Source organism: Bos taurus, chromosome 16 (assembly GCF_002263795.3).
Source record: "Bos taurus isolate L1 Dominette 01449 registration number 42190680 breed Hereford chromosome 16, ARS-UCD2.0, whole genome shotgun sequence".
Lineage (NCBI taxonomy): Eukaryota > Metazoa > Chordata > Mammalia > Artiodactyla > Bovidae > Bos > Bos taurus.
Genome location: NC_037343.1, coordinates 42391199 through 42408494, shown reverse-complemented (window position 1 = coordinate 42408494; position 17296 = coordinate 42391199). Strand labels below are relative to the sequence as shown.

General features: G+C 47.7%; 1 protein-coding gene across 1 annotated transcript in view; it reads right to left on the bottom strand.

Moving 5' to 3' along the window:
- MTOR (mechanistic target of rapamycin kinase) overlaps nucleotides 1–16357 on the bottom strand; it is a 123707-nt gene extending 107350 nt beyond the window's left edge. Inside the window, exons 1-10 of the mRNA XM_002694043.7 lie at nucleotides 16262–16357; nucleotides 14004–14179; nucleotides 13261–13369; nucleotides 12339–12571; nucleotides 10867–11067; nucleotides 10025–10159; nucleotides 4667–4942; nucleotides 4474–4582; nucleotides 1286–1472; nucleotides 201–329 (exon numbers count right to left, since the gene is read on the bottom strand). Of these exons, the coding sequence (XP_002694089.2) occupies nucleotides 201–329; nucleotides 1286–1472; nucleotides 4474–4582; nucleotides 4667–4942; nucleotides 10025–10159; nucleotides 10867–11067; nucleotides 12339–12571; nucleotides 13261–13369; nucleotides 14004–14165 (1541 nt within the window). The 5' untranslated portion in view covers nucleotides 14166–14179; nucleotides 16262–16357. The remainder of the gene's footprint in view (nucleotides 1–200; nucleotides 330–1285; nucleotides 1473–4473; nucleotides 4583–4666; nucleotides 4943–10024; nucleotides 10160–10866; nucleotides 11068–12338; nucleotides 12572–13260; nucleotides 13370–14003; nucleotides 14180–16261) is intronic.
- Nucleotides 16358–17296: the final 939 nt, after the last annotated feature.

Sequence of the window (17296 nt, the reverse complement as noted above, 5' to 3'; positions counted from 1 at the left end):
AAATAATTTAGTTACAATCACCAAGCAAGCTAGTGATGAAACATGGATTTGAAATCAGCCTCTGTATTTAGTGTGAGCTATCCTACCTAGTCAATGTTATATGCCAACAGCCATGCCTCTTTCTTTCCACACAGACCCAGGAGTGTGGCTCGAGCCTCATACTAACCGAGACAGGGACAGCTCAGGTTCCTGACACCTACCTCAGGCCCACCGCCAGCATGGGCTCCAGCAGCTCCTTGATGTCCTGTTGGATGCCTGGCCCCATGGCTCGGGCCAGCATGCTGATGCAGGTGAACACTGTGGCATCCACTTGCATAGCCTTCTGTCTCCTGCAGAGAACCCAAGTGTGACCAGTTTAGACATAATGGCATTTTGTGATGTCCTACCTCAAAATCACCGTGGGGCAAGCAGGGCAGGTTACCCAAACGGGGCCACCCCATGTGGGTGTGCAGGTGACCTAGTGGGGCCCATCACCCTGCCGTCACTGCAGACTTGTATATTTACAACAAATGTCCAGCAGATGGCAGTAAAGTCTCCTGAGTAAGGGGCCCCACTTCAGAATTCACACAAAAGGCGCCACATGGGTTAGAGTGGTGCTGGCCAAGGTACCGATTTAGGAAGCAAACTGAGCAACATGCAGATCAGGGACCAGGAGTGAAGGGCACAGCCATCATATGGGAAGAAATTCTACTCCCTGTGAGGAGAAGGCTGGGCTTGAGATGGGCGAGGCTCAGTAATTCACTAGCACAATCCTTGCTACTAACACAGGGAACTATGAAGACACAATTCTAATGAACTCTGACCCCCTGAGACTTAGAGAAGATACCCCAGCCTCGCCACTTTGCAGGGTGCTGAGGTCTTTCTCATATTTTATTCATTGGGAGGTTTCGAGAGGAAGAATAATGTATCCAACTTTAGTGATGAAAGGGTGACCATTAGGTCCCCTCATTTCTAGTCTGGGAATCCTCACTTTAGTTGTTATCAGAATAAGACCTTTGAAAGCCAGAGAAAAGAACAGAACTAGGAGATTCCCAGTAAGTAATATACATATTGAGAACAGCACTGGTATCTAATATGTTTGCAGGTATTCAAGCTTCCCAAATATTTACATCGATGTCACTTCATTTGGAAAAGGCCAGAGCTCAATTGAGGAAGGGCTATTCATTATATAATTTGCTGGTTAATGATGCAGAGAACAGGATTAAGCTCCACAGAAACTGGAATGGAGCATCCTTTCTCCTCAACCAAATGGGGTGGAAGATGAAATAGTAATAAAGATGCTTACTTATGGGCGAAGTCCTTAGGGGGCAGGGCTGCTCGGATGATGTCCAGCACACGAGGTAAATAGACCTTGAACTCAGACCTCACAGCCACAGAAAGTAGCCCCAGGGCTTGAAAGGCTGCTGTCCGTTCCTTCTCCTTCTTGACGCAGCTCAGGACATGGTTCATGGTATCCTGGAGGTACTGGGTATCTGAGCACAGAAACGACAAAGTGTATATGGCTCAAGGTGAGGGCTGGTCTCTGTGTCAAGGTCAGGGTTCCTATGCAACATGCAATTTAAGAATAAATCAAGAGAGCCTGTTGGAAAGGCATTAAAGAGAATTGAGAGAATGTACAAACCAAAGTCTTATGCTTGATAATCACTCCTCTGATAAAGCTTTTAGAAATATTAGAAATATAAGCTGTTTTTCTCCTTTAATAAAAAAAAAAAAAACTTAATCACATTAATTGTCCCCATCCGTGTTACATTTTGAGGGAAAAGATTATATGCTCTTGTTTAAGAAATATATGTTAAATCTTGGTTTAAAACGAGGAAAGGATCAACTAAGCTATTTTATATTGAAATTTACAGTAATATTGAAAATTGTTTCCAATAAACAGGCCATTCCACTCAGCCTAGGCCTAGAAATCACTTTGCTATCACCTAGAGAATTCTGTACAGTTATATTTAATAGAATAAGATTTAGTCTGTAATTTGGAAAGCCACATGTGTATTTTCATTAAGTTTACATAAGCCAATGTGCACGGGTAGGCGATTCTTGGGCAATTTAAGCTAAAGTGTTATGACTCCTCAGAAGGCTGGAGCTGCCTGCTTCGTGCCTTGCTTCTGTTTCTCCTCTTCCATCTCGCTGGCCTCAAGGCTGTGCACCGGCAGCACATACTTTGGAGCGGAGAAGGCGAGACCGTATGTCCACTATCCCCGAGAAAGTGGGGGCTGTGGAGGGCCACGATAGCCGCACTCAGCAACACGCCACTGCGTTTCCGCCATTGACGTATGTCTCCTCTCATAGCTCGAGGCCAGGTGAGGTGAGACCACACATCCCCCGTCCCCGAGTGAGCGCTGGAGAGGGAGGGCCACCAGGACCACACTCAGCAACACACATCACTGCGTTTACACCACTGAGGAATGTCTTCTCTCACAGCTCGTGGTCAAATGAGTTGACCTCCCACCAGCTGAGGCACGCTGGGGCTTGAAAACAGTCAGAGACCAAGGGGATACCACCCTCAAATCAGAGTGCGTCTAGGAGGAAAACTAGACCTTTGCAGAAGGGCAGTGTTTCAGCAGGAAATGAGCTTAAATGATAGTGGCAATTTCCTTTTCCAGATTTAGCACCCCAAGAGACTAGAAATCTGGCATTGCTAGATTCTAGCCCAAACCCAAAGGGAGTATTTTTGACATTCCCAAAGGTTGCATCATCAGGAAGTGCAAGCAATGACTTCCAAACTGTTAAGCTTTAAAAAGTGGCACTTTCCCAATGAGACTGTACTTACACAGGCTGCTCAGGCTGAATTCCAAGGACATATTTTAGTATATTATTTAATAAAACAACAAAAACCCACATCAAAAGAACAAACCTGGGGGCCTTCTGAGCCTTTGTATCCTGCTGCTAGGCCGTCTTTTGAACTTAACTAGGGTAACTGCTTCCACAATATGCCAGACTTTGATCAAATATGGCCTACTTATTACTCTCTTTTGAACCACAGACTTTCAAACCAAGATCATTTAAAGCTCTACTGAATAGGGGCGTGTCTGGTTATTAAAAAGAGAGAAAAGCTGCTGAGCACCAGGAGGGAGGAATAGAAAACTGAAAAACTACGGGTGATTTTCATTACATCCTTTCTTTATGGTTCAGTGATTTTATGTGGCTATTTGTCTCATCCTCACTCAGCATGGCCTGTGCTCACACCCCACAGGTTAACACTTCACCAGCTGTATTTTGCCGCTGTCTCATCTGAGCTGAGCAGTATGAGATGAGTCTATGCCAGGGAAAGGCATCTGTGGAGGGGCAGGCTGGCCTTCCGTTTCCCATCTCGGCTCTCACTGCGTCCTATATGCTTATGAAATGCAGGCAGCATGCACCACAGTGAAGACCAAAGAGATGTAGGGCCAAGGTCTCTACACCCAGCAAGGAGGGAGGTGAGACCAGGATGTTAAGTATGAACACGCAACTGGAGTAATAGTATAATTTTTACCTTTACCTTATTATTAAAAAGGCTTTGAAGTAGCCAGAGGAGCCAGCAACAGTAATGGTTTCTATTTCTTGGAGCTCACTCTGCACCAGGCACTTAGAAAGGTGCTTAGACATTCAGGCAGCCCATCTCATGGTGCAGGAACTGTCACTCTAACTGGACCCATCCAGAAGTGAAGATCCAGGAAGGTCACACAATCTGCCCCCAACGTCGCAGCTAAGAACAGAGGCTGGGACTTTCCCCCTAGTGGTCTACTGTTTAAGACTCTGTGCTCCCAATGCAGGAGGCGCAGGTTCGATCCCTGGTTGGGGGACTAAGATCCGGCATGCCTCACGGCGCAGCCAAGCAAAAAGAACAAAGGGAAGATTCACCCCAGGTCTGATGCTGTGGCCCTTCCACAGCTGGGGGTTATAATGAGAAAGGAAAAGCATGCTTCCAGCTGAAGTGAACCAGGCAGGCCTCAGGGAGAAGCCACTGTCTGAGCTGGGCCAGTTTCAGGAGCTAGGAATTCACAGCAACCACTGGGAACAGGGCAGGAAGGGGGGAAGCCACAGTCTGTCACTCGTGAAACCAGCCCCTAAAGCGTCTAGTCCTTCCTCCTTGTGAGCGAGTAGGCAGCCTGGTGCCCACCTCAGGGGCAGATGCAGGACTGCATCGGCTCCTCTGTGCCCCACAGACTAGCCGCTGCACCCCACAGAAACCCAAACTTCCCTTCCTTCAGTCTATCTGGAGCCCATTCGTGAACGAACATGTTGGCTTCCACACGAGAACTTGCTTGGCTCTAGCAGCGCCTCTGCCTGCACATTCGGACTGTCCCGGTGTCTGCCACATTTACAGAAAATCTGAACTACGTACCGCTGAAACTGGCTAAGAAACCAGAGACTGGCCTTTCAGCAGTCACTGCTTCAAATGAGAAGCAGTTGTAACTTTCTGCAATCACGTCTTCTCTGTTTAATTACCCCTGATGGGTAACAACACAACGCATCCATGGACATCCTCACCTGTGAAGGCAGAAGGTCGGAAGGCAGCCAAGCGGGGCAACAAATTAAGGATTGTCATTTGGATCAGCGAGTTCTTGCTATTCCTGCACTTCAGCACCCACTGGCACACCTGAGACAGGAAGGACACAGGGTTGGTAAAGGAAGGGGAGGCATGGAGCTTGGGAAAAGAGAGAGCAGGCCTCCTGCTACTGACCTGATCAAATTTCTCCTCCATCAAGTCCCTGCAGCAGCGACTTTCCACCAGCATGGACTTTGCTGGGCTGGGGGAGGCCCCAAAGCCCATGAGGCCTTGGTGAGAGCTGTACCCCAGCAGCCCCACCAAGGCATTTGACTGCTGGGGCTGCACGGACTGGAAACTGGTGAAGGGGGTGATGTGACGGGGTTTCGTTCCAAAACCCATGAGATCCTTGCAGTACTTGTCATGGACCAACTGCTGCTGTGTGATTTCTTCCATTTCTTCTCTCAGGCGCTGTACACATGGGGGAGAAGTCACCTTTACTCACAAGAGGCATTTACCTGGGCACCGTGGAGTCTATGAGCAACATACACCCAACCCTGAAATGTAGCTCTTCCCACAGGGGATGGAGGCCACTCTTCTTGAGGATTCAGGTTTCCCTAGGACCTTGCAGGGGGCCTGATTCTAATTTAGGCAGAAGAGCACCACCTACTGAAGGATGAAGCCGCAGCAGGGGGCTGGCTCCCAAGGACCTGTAAGCTACCCTTGGTGTGGGAAAGCTGACTGTTGATGGCTATGACAGGAGACTCCTGAGAGGGTGAGGGGCAGCCCCACCCTGCTAAGGAAGCTCTGCTGTCCCTCTTCTCACCTGAAACCCAGGTAGAAACAGCGGAGGCAAGTGATATTCTCAGAGGCCTAGGAATTCTGTAAGAGGCATGGAACAAGCTGATTGGCTGAGAACTCACACCTCTTACCTATTCAAAGGACTGCTCAATAACTCGTCCTCCAGCAGTCCAAATTGAGAAAGATAAGAGAACAATTAATTTCCAGACTTCCAAACTCTTCTCACAGATATTTTCATTTTTCAGAAAATCTTGTCCACTATTTTTGTCAAGGTCACCAACATTCTTTCGTTGCTAAATCGAATGGTCTCAGTCCTCATCTTATTTGACTTGTCTGCAGCATCTGATCCAACAGTGTTTCCTCCTCCTTGACACCCTTCACTCACTTGGCTCCTTGGACCCTGAGCTTTGCTGGCACCCACACCCACCACCACCACTACTCCTTGGTCTCCCTGGGTTCCTCAGGATCTCAGCCCCCATCTCTCCCCCAACCACCCTAGTTACCGGGGAGTTCTCATCTAGTCTCACGACTGGAAATAACATCCACATGCCAACAACTCCCACATCTGTCTCTCGCTCAGATCTCTCCCCCAAACTACTCAACATCTCCACTCAGATGCACAATAACAAGTTCAAAAGCAAACCCCTGACTTTCCACCCCAGACCCATTACTCCCATCTCAGTAAATAGCAACTCTACCCTTCGGGTTACTGAGGCCCCAAACCTGGACTCCTCTCTCTCCCACCAACCTCCAAATCCCAAATTTAGAACCCAACCCCTCCTGGCACCACCACAGCTCCCAGTATGGTCTACGCTGCCCAAGTTCTCTACTGAGATGCTACAGTTCTGTCCTGACTAGACTCCTGGCTTCAGCCCTGGCCTCTCCATTAATTTATTTCCAACGATATGTGCAGGGGCTTCTGAGATCCTATGTGATGAGTCCCCTCCTGCCCCAGGTATTCCCTGGACCCTGCCTCCCAACTCCTCTCTCCTCTCATTCAGCTCACAACAGCAAGCTCGCTCCCTTCATAAAGCAGCACACTCCTACCATGGGGCCTTGTGCTTACAGAACCAGCTGTCTGGAAGGGGCATCCCCAGATGTTTGTATGGCTTTGTCCTTAGCTTCTTCACGGCTATGCTCAAATGTCACCATATTGTAAAATGTAATCCTTGATCCATGCTAGCTTCCCCATTCCTTTCTCTGCCCTACTTTTCTCCACAGCACGTATCGCCATATGCTGTACTATATATACTTTTATTGATTTGTGTATTGTCTGCCTCCTTTTGCTAGTATGTACTGTTTTATTCACTGCTGCATTATTCTAGCTCTTAGGACACAGTATAACTGGCCTATAGTAGAAAATCAGAGATACCAAAGGAACATTTCATGCAAAGATGGGCTCGATAAGGGACAGAAATGGTATGGACCTAACAGAAGCAGACGATATTAAGAAGAGATGGCAAGAATACACAGAAGAACTGTACAAAAAAGGTCTTCATGACCCAGATAATCACGATGGTGTGATCACTGACCTAGAGCCAGACATCCTGGAATGTGAAGTCAAGTGGGCCTTAGAAAGCATCACTACGAACAAAGCTAATGGAGGTGATAGAATTCCAGTTGAGCTATTCCAAATCCTGAAAGATGATGCTGTGAAAGTGCTGCACTCAATATGCCAGCAAATTTGGAAAACTCAGAAGTGGCCACAGGACTGGAAAAGGTCAGTTTTCATTCCAATCCCAAAGAAAGGCAACGCCAAAGAATGCTCAAACTACTGCACAATTGCACTCATCTCACATGCTAGTAAAGTAATGCTCAAAATTCTCCAAGCCAGGCTTCAGCAATATGTGAACCGTGAACTTCCTGATGTTCAAGCTGGTTTTAGAAAAGGCAGAGGAACCAGAGATCAAATTGCCAACATTCACTGGATCATGGAAAAAGCAAGAGAGTTCCAGAAAAACATCTATTTCTGCTTTATTGACTATGCCAAAGCCTTTGACTGTGGATTACAATAAACTGTGGAAAATTCTGAAAGAGATGGGAATACCAGACCACCTGATCTGCCTCTTGAGAAATTTGTATTCAGGTCAGGAAGCAACAGTTAGAACTGGACATGGAACAACAGACTGGTTCCAAGTAGGAAAAGGAGTACATCAAGGCTGTATATTGTCACCCTGTTTATTTAACCTATATGCAGAGTACATCATGAGAAACACTGGACTGGAAGAAACACAAGCTGGAATCAAGACTGCCGGGAGAAATATCAATAACCTGAGATATGCAGATGACACCACCCTTATGGCAGAAAGTGAAGAGGAACTAAAAAGCCTCTTGATGAAAGTGAAAGTGGAGAGTGAAAAAGTTGCAACATTCAGAAAACTAAGATCATGGCATCTGGTCCCATCACTTCGTGGGAAATAGATGGGGAAACAGTGGAAACAGTGTCAGACTTTATTTTTCTGGGCTCCAAAATCAGTGCAGATGGTGACTGCAGCCATGAAATTAAAAGACGCTTACTCCTTGGAAGGAAAGTTATGACCAACCTAGATAGCATATTCAAAAGCAGAGACATTACTTTCCCAACAAAGGTTCGTCTAGTCAAGGCTATGGTTTTTCCTGTGGTCATGTATGGATGTGAGAGTTGGACTGTGAAGAAGGCTGAGCACCGAAGAATTGATGCTTTTGAACTGTGGTGTTGGAGAAGACTCTTGAGAGTCCCTTGGACTGCAAGGAGAACCAACCAGTCCGTTCTAAAGGAGATAAGCCCTGGGATTTCTTTGGAAGGAATGATGCTAAAGCTGAAACTCCAGTACTTTGGCCACCTCATGCGAAGAGTTGACTCATTGGAAAAGACTCTGATGCTGGGAGGGATTGGGGGCAGCAGGAGAAGGGGACGACAGAGGATGAGATGGCTGGATGGCATCACTGACTCGATGGACATGAGTCTGAGTGAACTCCGGGAGTTGGTGATGGACAGGGAGGCCTGGCGTGCTGCGATTCATGGGGTCGCAAAGAGTCGGACAAGACTGGGAGACTGATCTGATCTGATCTGATAGTAGATGCTCATTCTATTCTGTTAAATGAATGAAGAAGTTATGAAATTATAATACTTCATATTTGTACGGTGGTGATGGTTTAGTTGCTAAGTCATGTCTGACTCTTGCAACCCCATGGACTGTAGCCCGCCAGGCTTCTCTGTCCATGGGATTTTCCCAGGCAAGAACACTGGAGTGTGTAGCCATTCCCTTCTCCAGGAGATCTTCCCAAACCAGGGATGAAACCCAGGTCTCCTGCACTGTAGAATTCTTTACCGACAGAGCCAACAGGAAAGCCCTTATATTTGTATAGTTCTTCATAATTTACAAAGTACCGTCACCAAAGTACTATTTCATTTAAACCTGTGAGCTAGGTGATATTGTCCCGTTTTTCTGGAGACAACAAAGATCCCAGAGCTGTGTGGGGTACAGTGGAAAGCATGTTATACTCAGGTGGGGAAATCTCTGAGGATGATCATTTACGCAATGCCCACTAGGAATCAGGAGTTGAGCTAAGCACCCCATATATATTTAGAAACCTTACAGGAGCTCCATGAGGTGGATAAGACCCTGTTAAAACTGAGAAAACTGAGGGGGTGAAGTAATTTACCCAAGTCACACAGCAGAGAGAGGAGTGGGGATCCAGAGCTAGACTCTGTGCTTCACACGCTGCAGCACACACTGTGCCCACACCCAGGACACAGGCACTGACAAACGTCACTGGGCCTCCAAAAGCAGGAAGCCCTGGGGTAAAATTCCACAGCAACCAGTTCCCCACTGGAAGACTACCTCCCAGATACACCCTGAATCCAGCACGAGTGGACTGACACTGAATCCACTTCTGCGTCTACACTACCAGAGTCAGTGGAAGCCGTATCTGTGCCACAGCCGCACCTTCCAGAGGCCGCTTCCAGCCGAGAGAACGCAGTAAGAATGCTATGGCGGGCCTCCTCTGACAGCCAGGTCCGGCCTGAGGACCCTGGGATGGCTCTGCATGGTAGATTAGGACGCTTCCATCCCATTCTTCCCACTCTTGTTCACTCAGGGTCAGACACGCGTTGAGGCCTGATGGTTCTCCCAGCCTCTTCCAGCTCCCTCCTCATTTTCTCTCACAGGCTATTTCCCTAATACAATCCTTGTACTTTTAAACCCATCTTTGTAGCTGCTTTTTGAGCCAATACACCTCCTAACTCATCTTTCTGCTTTCCTCCCTGCCTCTCCACAAGCTCTTCCCCACAAGCAGCCAATGACTGTTAGAGACACATGCCGTCACATCATCCCCTGGGGTAAGAATAAGAGCCTGGGTGGACCACAAACTATGAGCCTCCCAGTAGGGCCTCGCCCTCCCTCTTCCCACTCATGGTGCACCAGCTTCACTTCCCTTCCTGCTTGAACTTGTCAAACTCTCTTTCACCCTCAAGTCTCTGCATGGACAACCTCCCTGCCAGCCGCTAGGCTGGCTCCTCCATGTCGTGTGGTCTCAGCTCAACTGGCATCACTGCAGGGAGGGAGTCACCCCCTCCATCCTATTTCCCTCCACTCCATTTCTTCATAGATCTGGCTGCTGTCTGAAATGCTCTTATTTCTTTGTCTATTACCTGTTTCTCTATAAAATGTAAGCTTGTGAGGATGAGAATCTCGCCTGTCTCACTCTCAGAATGGCACGTGGGAAGCCTGGAACCCCTGACCCCACTGTTCCTCAGAAGTGGCTTCTCACCTCTCCCTCCATGCTACTGATCCGGACCAGCTCATTGAGGATAAGCAGGGCTCCATGGATCCGGTCATCCCGATTCATGCCCTTCTCCTTGGCCAAGGTCTCATCAAACCCTTTCTCTGCTTCTTCAAACGTGTGCTACAGAGAGATGCAGAATGCTTTCATTACACAACACCCAGAGTTAGAAAGCAGCCCGGCCATCTATGTGGGGGGTTCTGAGGTTACCATGCCTGCTCAGGGACTTGTGCCAGTATCACCAACAATACTAGTTCATTGAGATCTTTCATCTAATTTAGCTTCAACTCTCACAACGCCACCATGAGGCAGATTAAAAACAGAAACTAAGTGACTTGCCCAAGGTCACAGGGCAGCCAAGACTAGAACCCAGGTATCCAATCCCATGTTCAAGGCTCTTGGTGTAGGACAAGCCTCAGTAGGTTCTCCTGGTAGCAGCAGTCAGCACAGGACTCGCAACACTAGAGGAGAACTGGTATTTTCTCAGTATTTACTGCATTTCATTCCTCCAGACACACCCATTTTCCCCTACTTTAACATCTCTGAAAAGAGATCCCTTATAATTGTTGTTAAAAAGGCAGTGAGTGTAACTGGCATTGCAGTCTCACTATTAGTGGTGTGTAAAATAATGGCGTAGCTATGGACAGATCTTTGCTTTCGTTGGAAACAACAAAATAACTACTAATTCACAGTGAGCTTAAAAAGTCATGTAAGACCAAAGTAGACATGACGCTAGCTCTGTGGCCAGGGGCCTACTTCTGCTCTTTAAGCCCAGTGATGCTCTAGGCCGAAGTGCTTTGCTGGAGGCTGGAATGGAACCATCTCCTCACCCTGTACCACTGCGGCTTCTGCATCTCTTTTGGCTCCCGCTGGGTGGTGAGGATCAGACAGGCACGAAGGGCGGCGACAGCTCCTTCCCGGATGGCCTGTTTGGGGTCCCACACGGCCACAAAAATATTATCAAAGAAGGGCTGCACTTGCTGGAAGAAGAAGGTGGGGACGCTGATGGCCAGCTCACGGAGCACCAGGACCTGGGAGGAAAGGCACACAGAGATCTTGCATCTGGATCAGACAGTTCTGTTCTCTTAGGAACACAGCCTCTTTTCATGCCAGAGCCAACACACACTAGGAAAACAGCACACTTGCCCACTCTTGTAGCTCAGAATTCCTGGGGACCTAGGAATGAGAGTAAAACTGATCAAACATCTCAGAGTCCATTATCACAGGGTGTTTAGAAATAGAACGCTTGTACAGGAAAGTCAGGACACAAGTTCTGAAAGGGCAGCCGTGTTTGATGTTTTATATACTGCTCCACTAGAAGATAGCAGATAGATAGATAAATAGCCTAGAATGTACCTGAACTACTTAAGCAGTCAATAAACTTTTACTGAATGAATGTTCCTGTTTAATATTTAATCTTGCTTTTTTCATTTGACCATGGAAAAACGGAAGGTGGGCAGGAGGGTCTGCCCCAAGTTAGAGTTAGAGAGTGGCACCAGAGGCAGGCCTCTCACCCAGGCAGGCTCCTTTCTCATGGTGCTGCCTGCTAAAGAGGGAAGCGACTGGAAAGGATCTGCCTAAAGCTTCTATTTCCACCACACTGGTTCATAGATTCTGTCTCTTAAGGACAGACTCTTCCCCGCCTCTCAGCCTGGATTTTTAGCCCATCAGACTAGTCTTTTTCAGGGATGAGCCTTGGAGAGCAAGGAGGATGTGCGTCTAGAAGAAGAGGGTAGAAGCCACCACTCCCTCAAATGCAGAACAGCCAAGGGGAAAGAGGAAGTCTGGACTGTGTACTGACCAATCAATAAATGACTAAAACATAAACAGGAAAGGCCTGGGAGAAGGCAGACCCACTCTCCCAGCAGGGGGAGCAAGCACCTCCCTTGCTCCTCTCTGCAGCCCAGAACTTCCTTTTTCCACAGGATATTGAGGGACCTTGACAGAGGGATGCTGCAGATAGTGCAGCTGTCTGAGGCTTTGTAAGCCTCTTGGCCTGTGGCTTCTCTTCTTTCCTATGGCTGAACGGTGCCTTCTGGGGAAGCGTTTTCGACTGGAAAATCAGAGGTCAGGGTAAGAACTGTACACAGGGCTGCCTCTCAAGCAATGAAAGAGAACGTTAATTTTCCTCCTCAGGAATGGAGCTCAGGGTGAGGAGAGAAAGGGACCCGGGGTAGAATTCAGGGCCACCAAGAAACACAGTGCCTCTGCCTGGAGCGACCCTCTCACTCTTTGCCTTCCAGGGCCCTGAGCACGTCAAAGAAAGGACCCCGACACGATGCACTGCTCCCCAGACACTCACAGCCGCGTGTCTCCGGCCCTCATTGCGGTCAGCACCCAGCCATTCCAGGGCTCGCTTCACCTCAAACTCCACATACTCAGCAGTGAAAGTGTCCCCTGCCATGGCGAGCCGACCGATGGCCTTGGATGCCATTTCCATGACAACTGGGTCGTTGGAGGGAAGGAGGTTCCGAAGGTAGTTAGCAAATCTTCCAATTCGAGTGGCATTCCCACCTTCCACTCCTATGAGGCTGGCTGGAAAAAACAGGAAGGCAAAGGTGAGGAAGGGCACAGGCTGCCCAGGAAAGTAGGCGGCTTTCAGAGGGACACAGCCAGTGACCTCTTCCTTTTAAGTACTGACTGAAATCTCCAGACAGTAAGGATGCAAACAATTTTCATTTCAACCAACAGATTTGGCATTTGTGCTAGAACTACTTACATAAAGCAAAATGACCTCATTTTAGTAAATACAATTTGTTTTCCCAAGAAGAAAAGGAAAACAAACTGGGACTGAATAATAGTTCACAGGATGGATGACTAGTTCCTGGGAGCTGAAAATTACCTGCCTTTCATTCAATGCATCCCAACTCTACTTTTCTGTTTGTTGAGTCCTGCTATGCCACACCGTGCTATGGAGAAAACAGAGCCTGGAGTGAAAGCAGGCTTCTAGTCTCAGCCCTGGTACACTGGCCCTAGAAAAGTTACTTAATGGTTCTGAGATATGGTTCAGATACATGGATATCTGAAAATACCTGCTTTGCCTATGTCCCAGGACTACTGCTAGAATAGCTGAGTAAGTACACTGAAAGCCATGAGGCTCCTTAAAATTCCTTAAACAAATGTGAACTAAGTATCCAGTAGGAAGCAGACACAGGGTGCAGTGGACACAAAGGTGAGCAGTCCTTTATTTCCAGTTCCCACCTCACCAGAGACTCTGTCCTTACCTATGGCCAAAATGCCACCTTTCCTCTCATTGGCATCTGAGCTGGACACCAGTTCAAAGATGTGATGGTTCAGCTGATCATAGAAGCGAGTAGACTCCTCTTGACTCATCTACAAAAGAAGATGTACTCAGCACAACTGCTAATGTCTCCCTGATGGTGGGATGGCTCCCAAAGGTTAGGACCTGAAAGGCAGCCGGCAGGTACAGTTCAAGCCAAGGGGGACACGGCTGCTGCCCATTTCTAGTTTTAAAATGTACAGCAATTCATTGGTCTATTTAACAAATACTTATTGCATATCTTATTCAATAGCAGGCCACCTACCGTCCTAGATTCTACCTAGTACCAGAGGTATAAGGACAAATAAGACATTGTCCCTGACCTCAAGTCTGGTCTCTGTTTAGAAAGCCCCAAGCAACCAACTCTTCAAAGCCATGCCAACCACTGTTATCAGGCAGAAAGAGTAGAAGGTCTGGAATGTGGCATGAAACAGAAAAAAATGAAAAGAAACAGCCATCTCTATGCTGACTCTTAAAATACCACACCTCAGGAAATGCCACAGAAATGTGTAACTGCTGCAAAGGAATCCGCACATTCTATGGACACGAGAAACTGGGCGCCTTTCTGAAATGGAATCTTTACATTTTCTGAATCCTCACTTAGGGGTCAAGAGGCATCTAACCCAGGGATGGTACAGGTAGCCCCAACACTCCATTATGAATGGCCCCAACGACAACAGTCCGAACCTCTCGGAGCTCCATGGTGACGTAGTGCTGGAGCTCCTTGGCAGCTTTGGCCCTAGTCTCTTCATTCCGGCTCTTCAGGCCGCTGGCAAACTGCTGCAGGACGCTCACATTGCTGGATGTGGTGGCAGCTGTGGTGGCAGCAGCAGGGCCGGTTCCAAGCATCTTGCCCTGAGGTTCTTTGGAGAGATGCTTCCTTTTAATATTCTGAATAACAAACTATGGCAATGAACTTATATATGGTCCCAGCTCCTCAACACAGATCTTCATATACCCAAGTCAAGCTGGGGAGCCAAACAAGGTTGGGAGACCTCACTGAAAAACATGCAAAGAGCCTTGAGCCATTCAACAACGACTGATGTTTAAAAGAGGCAGCACAGTAGCACAGGTCAAATTATGGGCTGTGCTGCCAGACTTACCTGGGTGAGAATTCATTCCAAAATTATATACCTTGAGGAAGATACTTAATAGTTTCCTTAACTGTAATAAGAGGATAATAGTACCTAACTCATAAGGTTGATGTTAGGACTGAGTGAGTTAACCCATGTTAAAAAATGATTAAAACAGTGCCAGGCACACAGTGAGTTAATCGTTACTAGGTATGATTATCTTTATGACCACTACATACATGGCACAGTCAGGTACTAGAGTGGGGAGGCAGAGGGAGAGAATAAGCATGCCTAAGGCTGCCCCTTTCCTTGAGGAAAATTTAAAGAGGGGCACTGTTTATTATTCTATAGCAGCACTGCCCAACAGCAATATGAATCACAAATGTAACTTTGAATTTCCTAGTAGCCATATGGAAAAGGTAAAAAGAAACAAGAAAAATGAACACATTTAATCCCAGTACATCCCAAATATCATTTCAACACATTATCAATACAAAAAAATTATTGACATATTTTTTCATTCTTTTTTTCTGTACCGAGTCACCAAAATCGAGTGTGCATTTTACACTTAGGTCACTTTCAACTTGGACTAGTCACATTTCAAGCACTCTAAGCCTCATGTGGCTGATGGTTATTGTATTGGGCAGCACAGTTCTATATTTTTAAAATTTTTTATTATTTTCTATTTTTATTTTGTGGTCCTGCCCTGCAGCATGTGGGATCTCATTTCCCCGACCAGGGATTGAATCTGTGCCCACTGTATTGGAGGCAAAGAGTCTTTTACCACTGGACTGTCAGGGAAGTCTCTGCTCTATAAAACGTACCTGGAACATGAGCTAAAAGAGACTGATATGTTCCTGAGATCACTCACTTATTCCTCAATTATGTACTGTCCCTTCCCTCAATAAGCTTACAGTCTAGGGGGAAACACAAATAATCAAGTGACCATAATAAAGTAGCTGTGATAAAGCTCTGCCAGACTGCTATGGCAGTAACATATACACCTGTCTACGTTATAACAGAAAATCAAATTTTCAAAATTTCTTATTTTTGAAAGAATCTGTGAAATCCAGAGGGGTAAAAAACAGTAATAATTGATTCTGAGAAGCTTTTAAATACTCCAGCATCAAGAAGAAGACTGCAGAAAGAAGTGTCAGACTTTAGGGCTGAAGAACCCCAAGGATTCCAGAGGAGAAAACTACTACAGAGTGTGTGCACCTGGCTGTGATGAGGGGGAGGGAGGCTAGCAAGGAATTTCCAGTCTCAGAAAGGAATCAGCCTATCTTCATAAGGTCTAAGGCCCACAGGCTATCTGCTCCAGGCAGAATTCAATGAAAATACTAGAATTTAAATATACGAAGGGTCTTGGCGAGGGCTTACAGAAGTTAAAGCCAGGTGCCCAAACTAGGGATGGGGGCGGGGGAAGGAGAGGATGAAACTCAGGGTGGAACCGAGCTCAGCTCCGGGGAATGGGTCCTTGAGAGGCATCCACAGTGGAGCGCAAGGGGCTGACACTGACGTTGGTCCTCTCTGAGGACAATGTGTATAGATGGCTCAGAAGAAGGGTTGACTGATGGGCAGTGACCCAAAGGCGCCCCAGCAACACAGGAGCTGATGGGCCGGCCTTCTGGCGCCAGAAACGCACGATAGGCTAAAGGGTCTGGGGGTTTCCTGGAGGTCCGGGAGGAGGTGGGCGTAGCCTCTCGAGGTGAGGGTCAAGGGCTCCGGCGGCGCCCAACTCCATGGGGCCAGTACTGAGGGGACCCCAAGTCCCAGACGGACGGTTTCCCGGGGTGCCCCCACGGACCAGATTGGCCGTGGGTCTGAACATTCCGCCGCCTTGGAGGGGTCGGTGCCAGGCTCCAGACTCACCGCGCGGCTTCGGCCAAGGCCTCAACTGCCGCCGCCCGCGCCGGTACCGCCGCTTCAGGGCCCGGTCCCCACCACACGCCTTCCCCGCTGTCCTCTAAGCCGGGCGGGAGGGAGGGCGTAGTCCTAGCCCTAACGACCAATCGACGGGCATAAGAAGAAAATAGACAGGAATACAGGCCAATAATCATTTAGGAGAAGTGAGGCTTCGGGACCCGGCTTCTCCAGGGGGTGGGGACTGTTCAAATAGACAAACCCCGTGGCCAGTGGTAGGAGAAAGGAGGCTTAGGTCCTCTCGGGAGAACCAATCATTCGTGAGTTGACTTCAGTCACTTCCACGCACACATCCGGTGCATCGTTACTAAAGTTCCCCACTGCACCTGGGCCGTGGCGGTGCCCATTTCGCTGTCTGGGTACCGCGGGATGGGATCACGAAGGACTAAGATCATGGCATCCAGTCCCATCACTTCATGGCATATAGATGGGCAAACAGTGGAAACAGTGGCTGACTTTATATTTCTGGGCTCCAAAATCACTGCAGATGGTGATTGTAGCCATGAAATTAAAAGACACTTACTCCTTGGAAGAAAAGTTATGACCAACCTAGACAACATATTAAAAAGCAGAGACATTACTTTGTCAACAAAGGTCAGTCTAGTCAAGGCTATGGTTTTTCCAGTGGTCATGTATGGATGTGAGAGTTGGACTATAAAGAAAGGTGAGCACTGAAGAATTGATGCTTTTGAACTGTGGTGTTGGAGAAGACTCTTGAGAGTCCCTTGGACTGCAAGGAGAGCCAACCAGTCCATCCTAAAGGAGATCAGTCCTGTGTGTTTTTTGGAAGGACTGGTGTTGAAGCTGAAACTCCAATACTTTGGCCACCTGATGTGAAGAGCTGACTCATTGGAAAAGACCCTGATGCTGGGAAAGATTGAGGGCAGGAAGAGAAGGGAACAACAGAGGATGAGATGGTTGGATGGCATCATTGACTCGATGGACATGGGTTTGGGTGGACTCCAGGAGTTGGTGATGGACAGG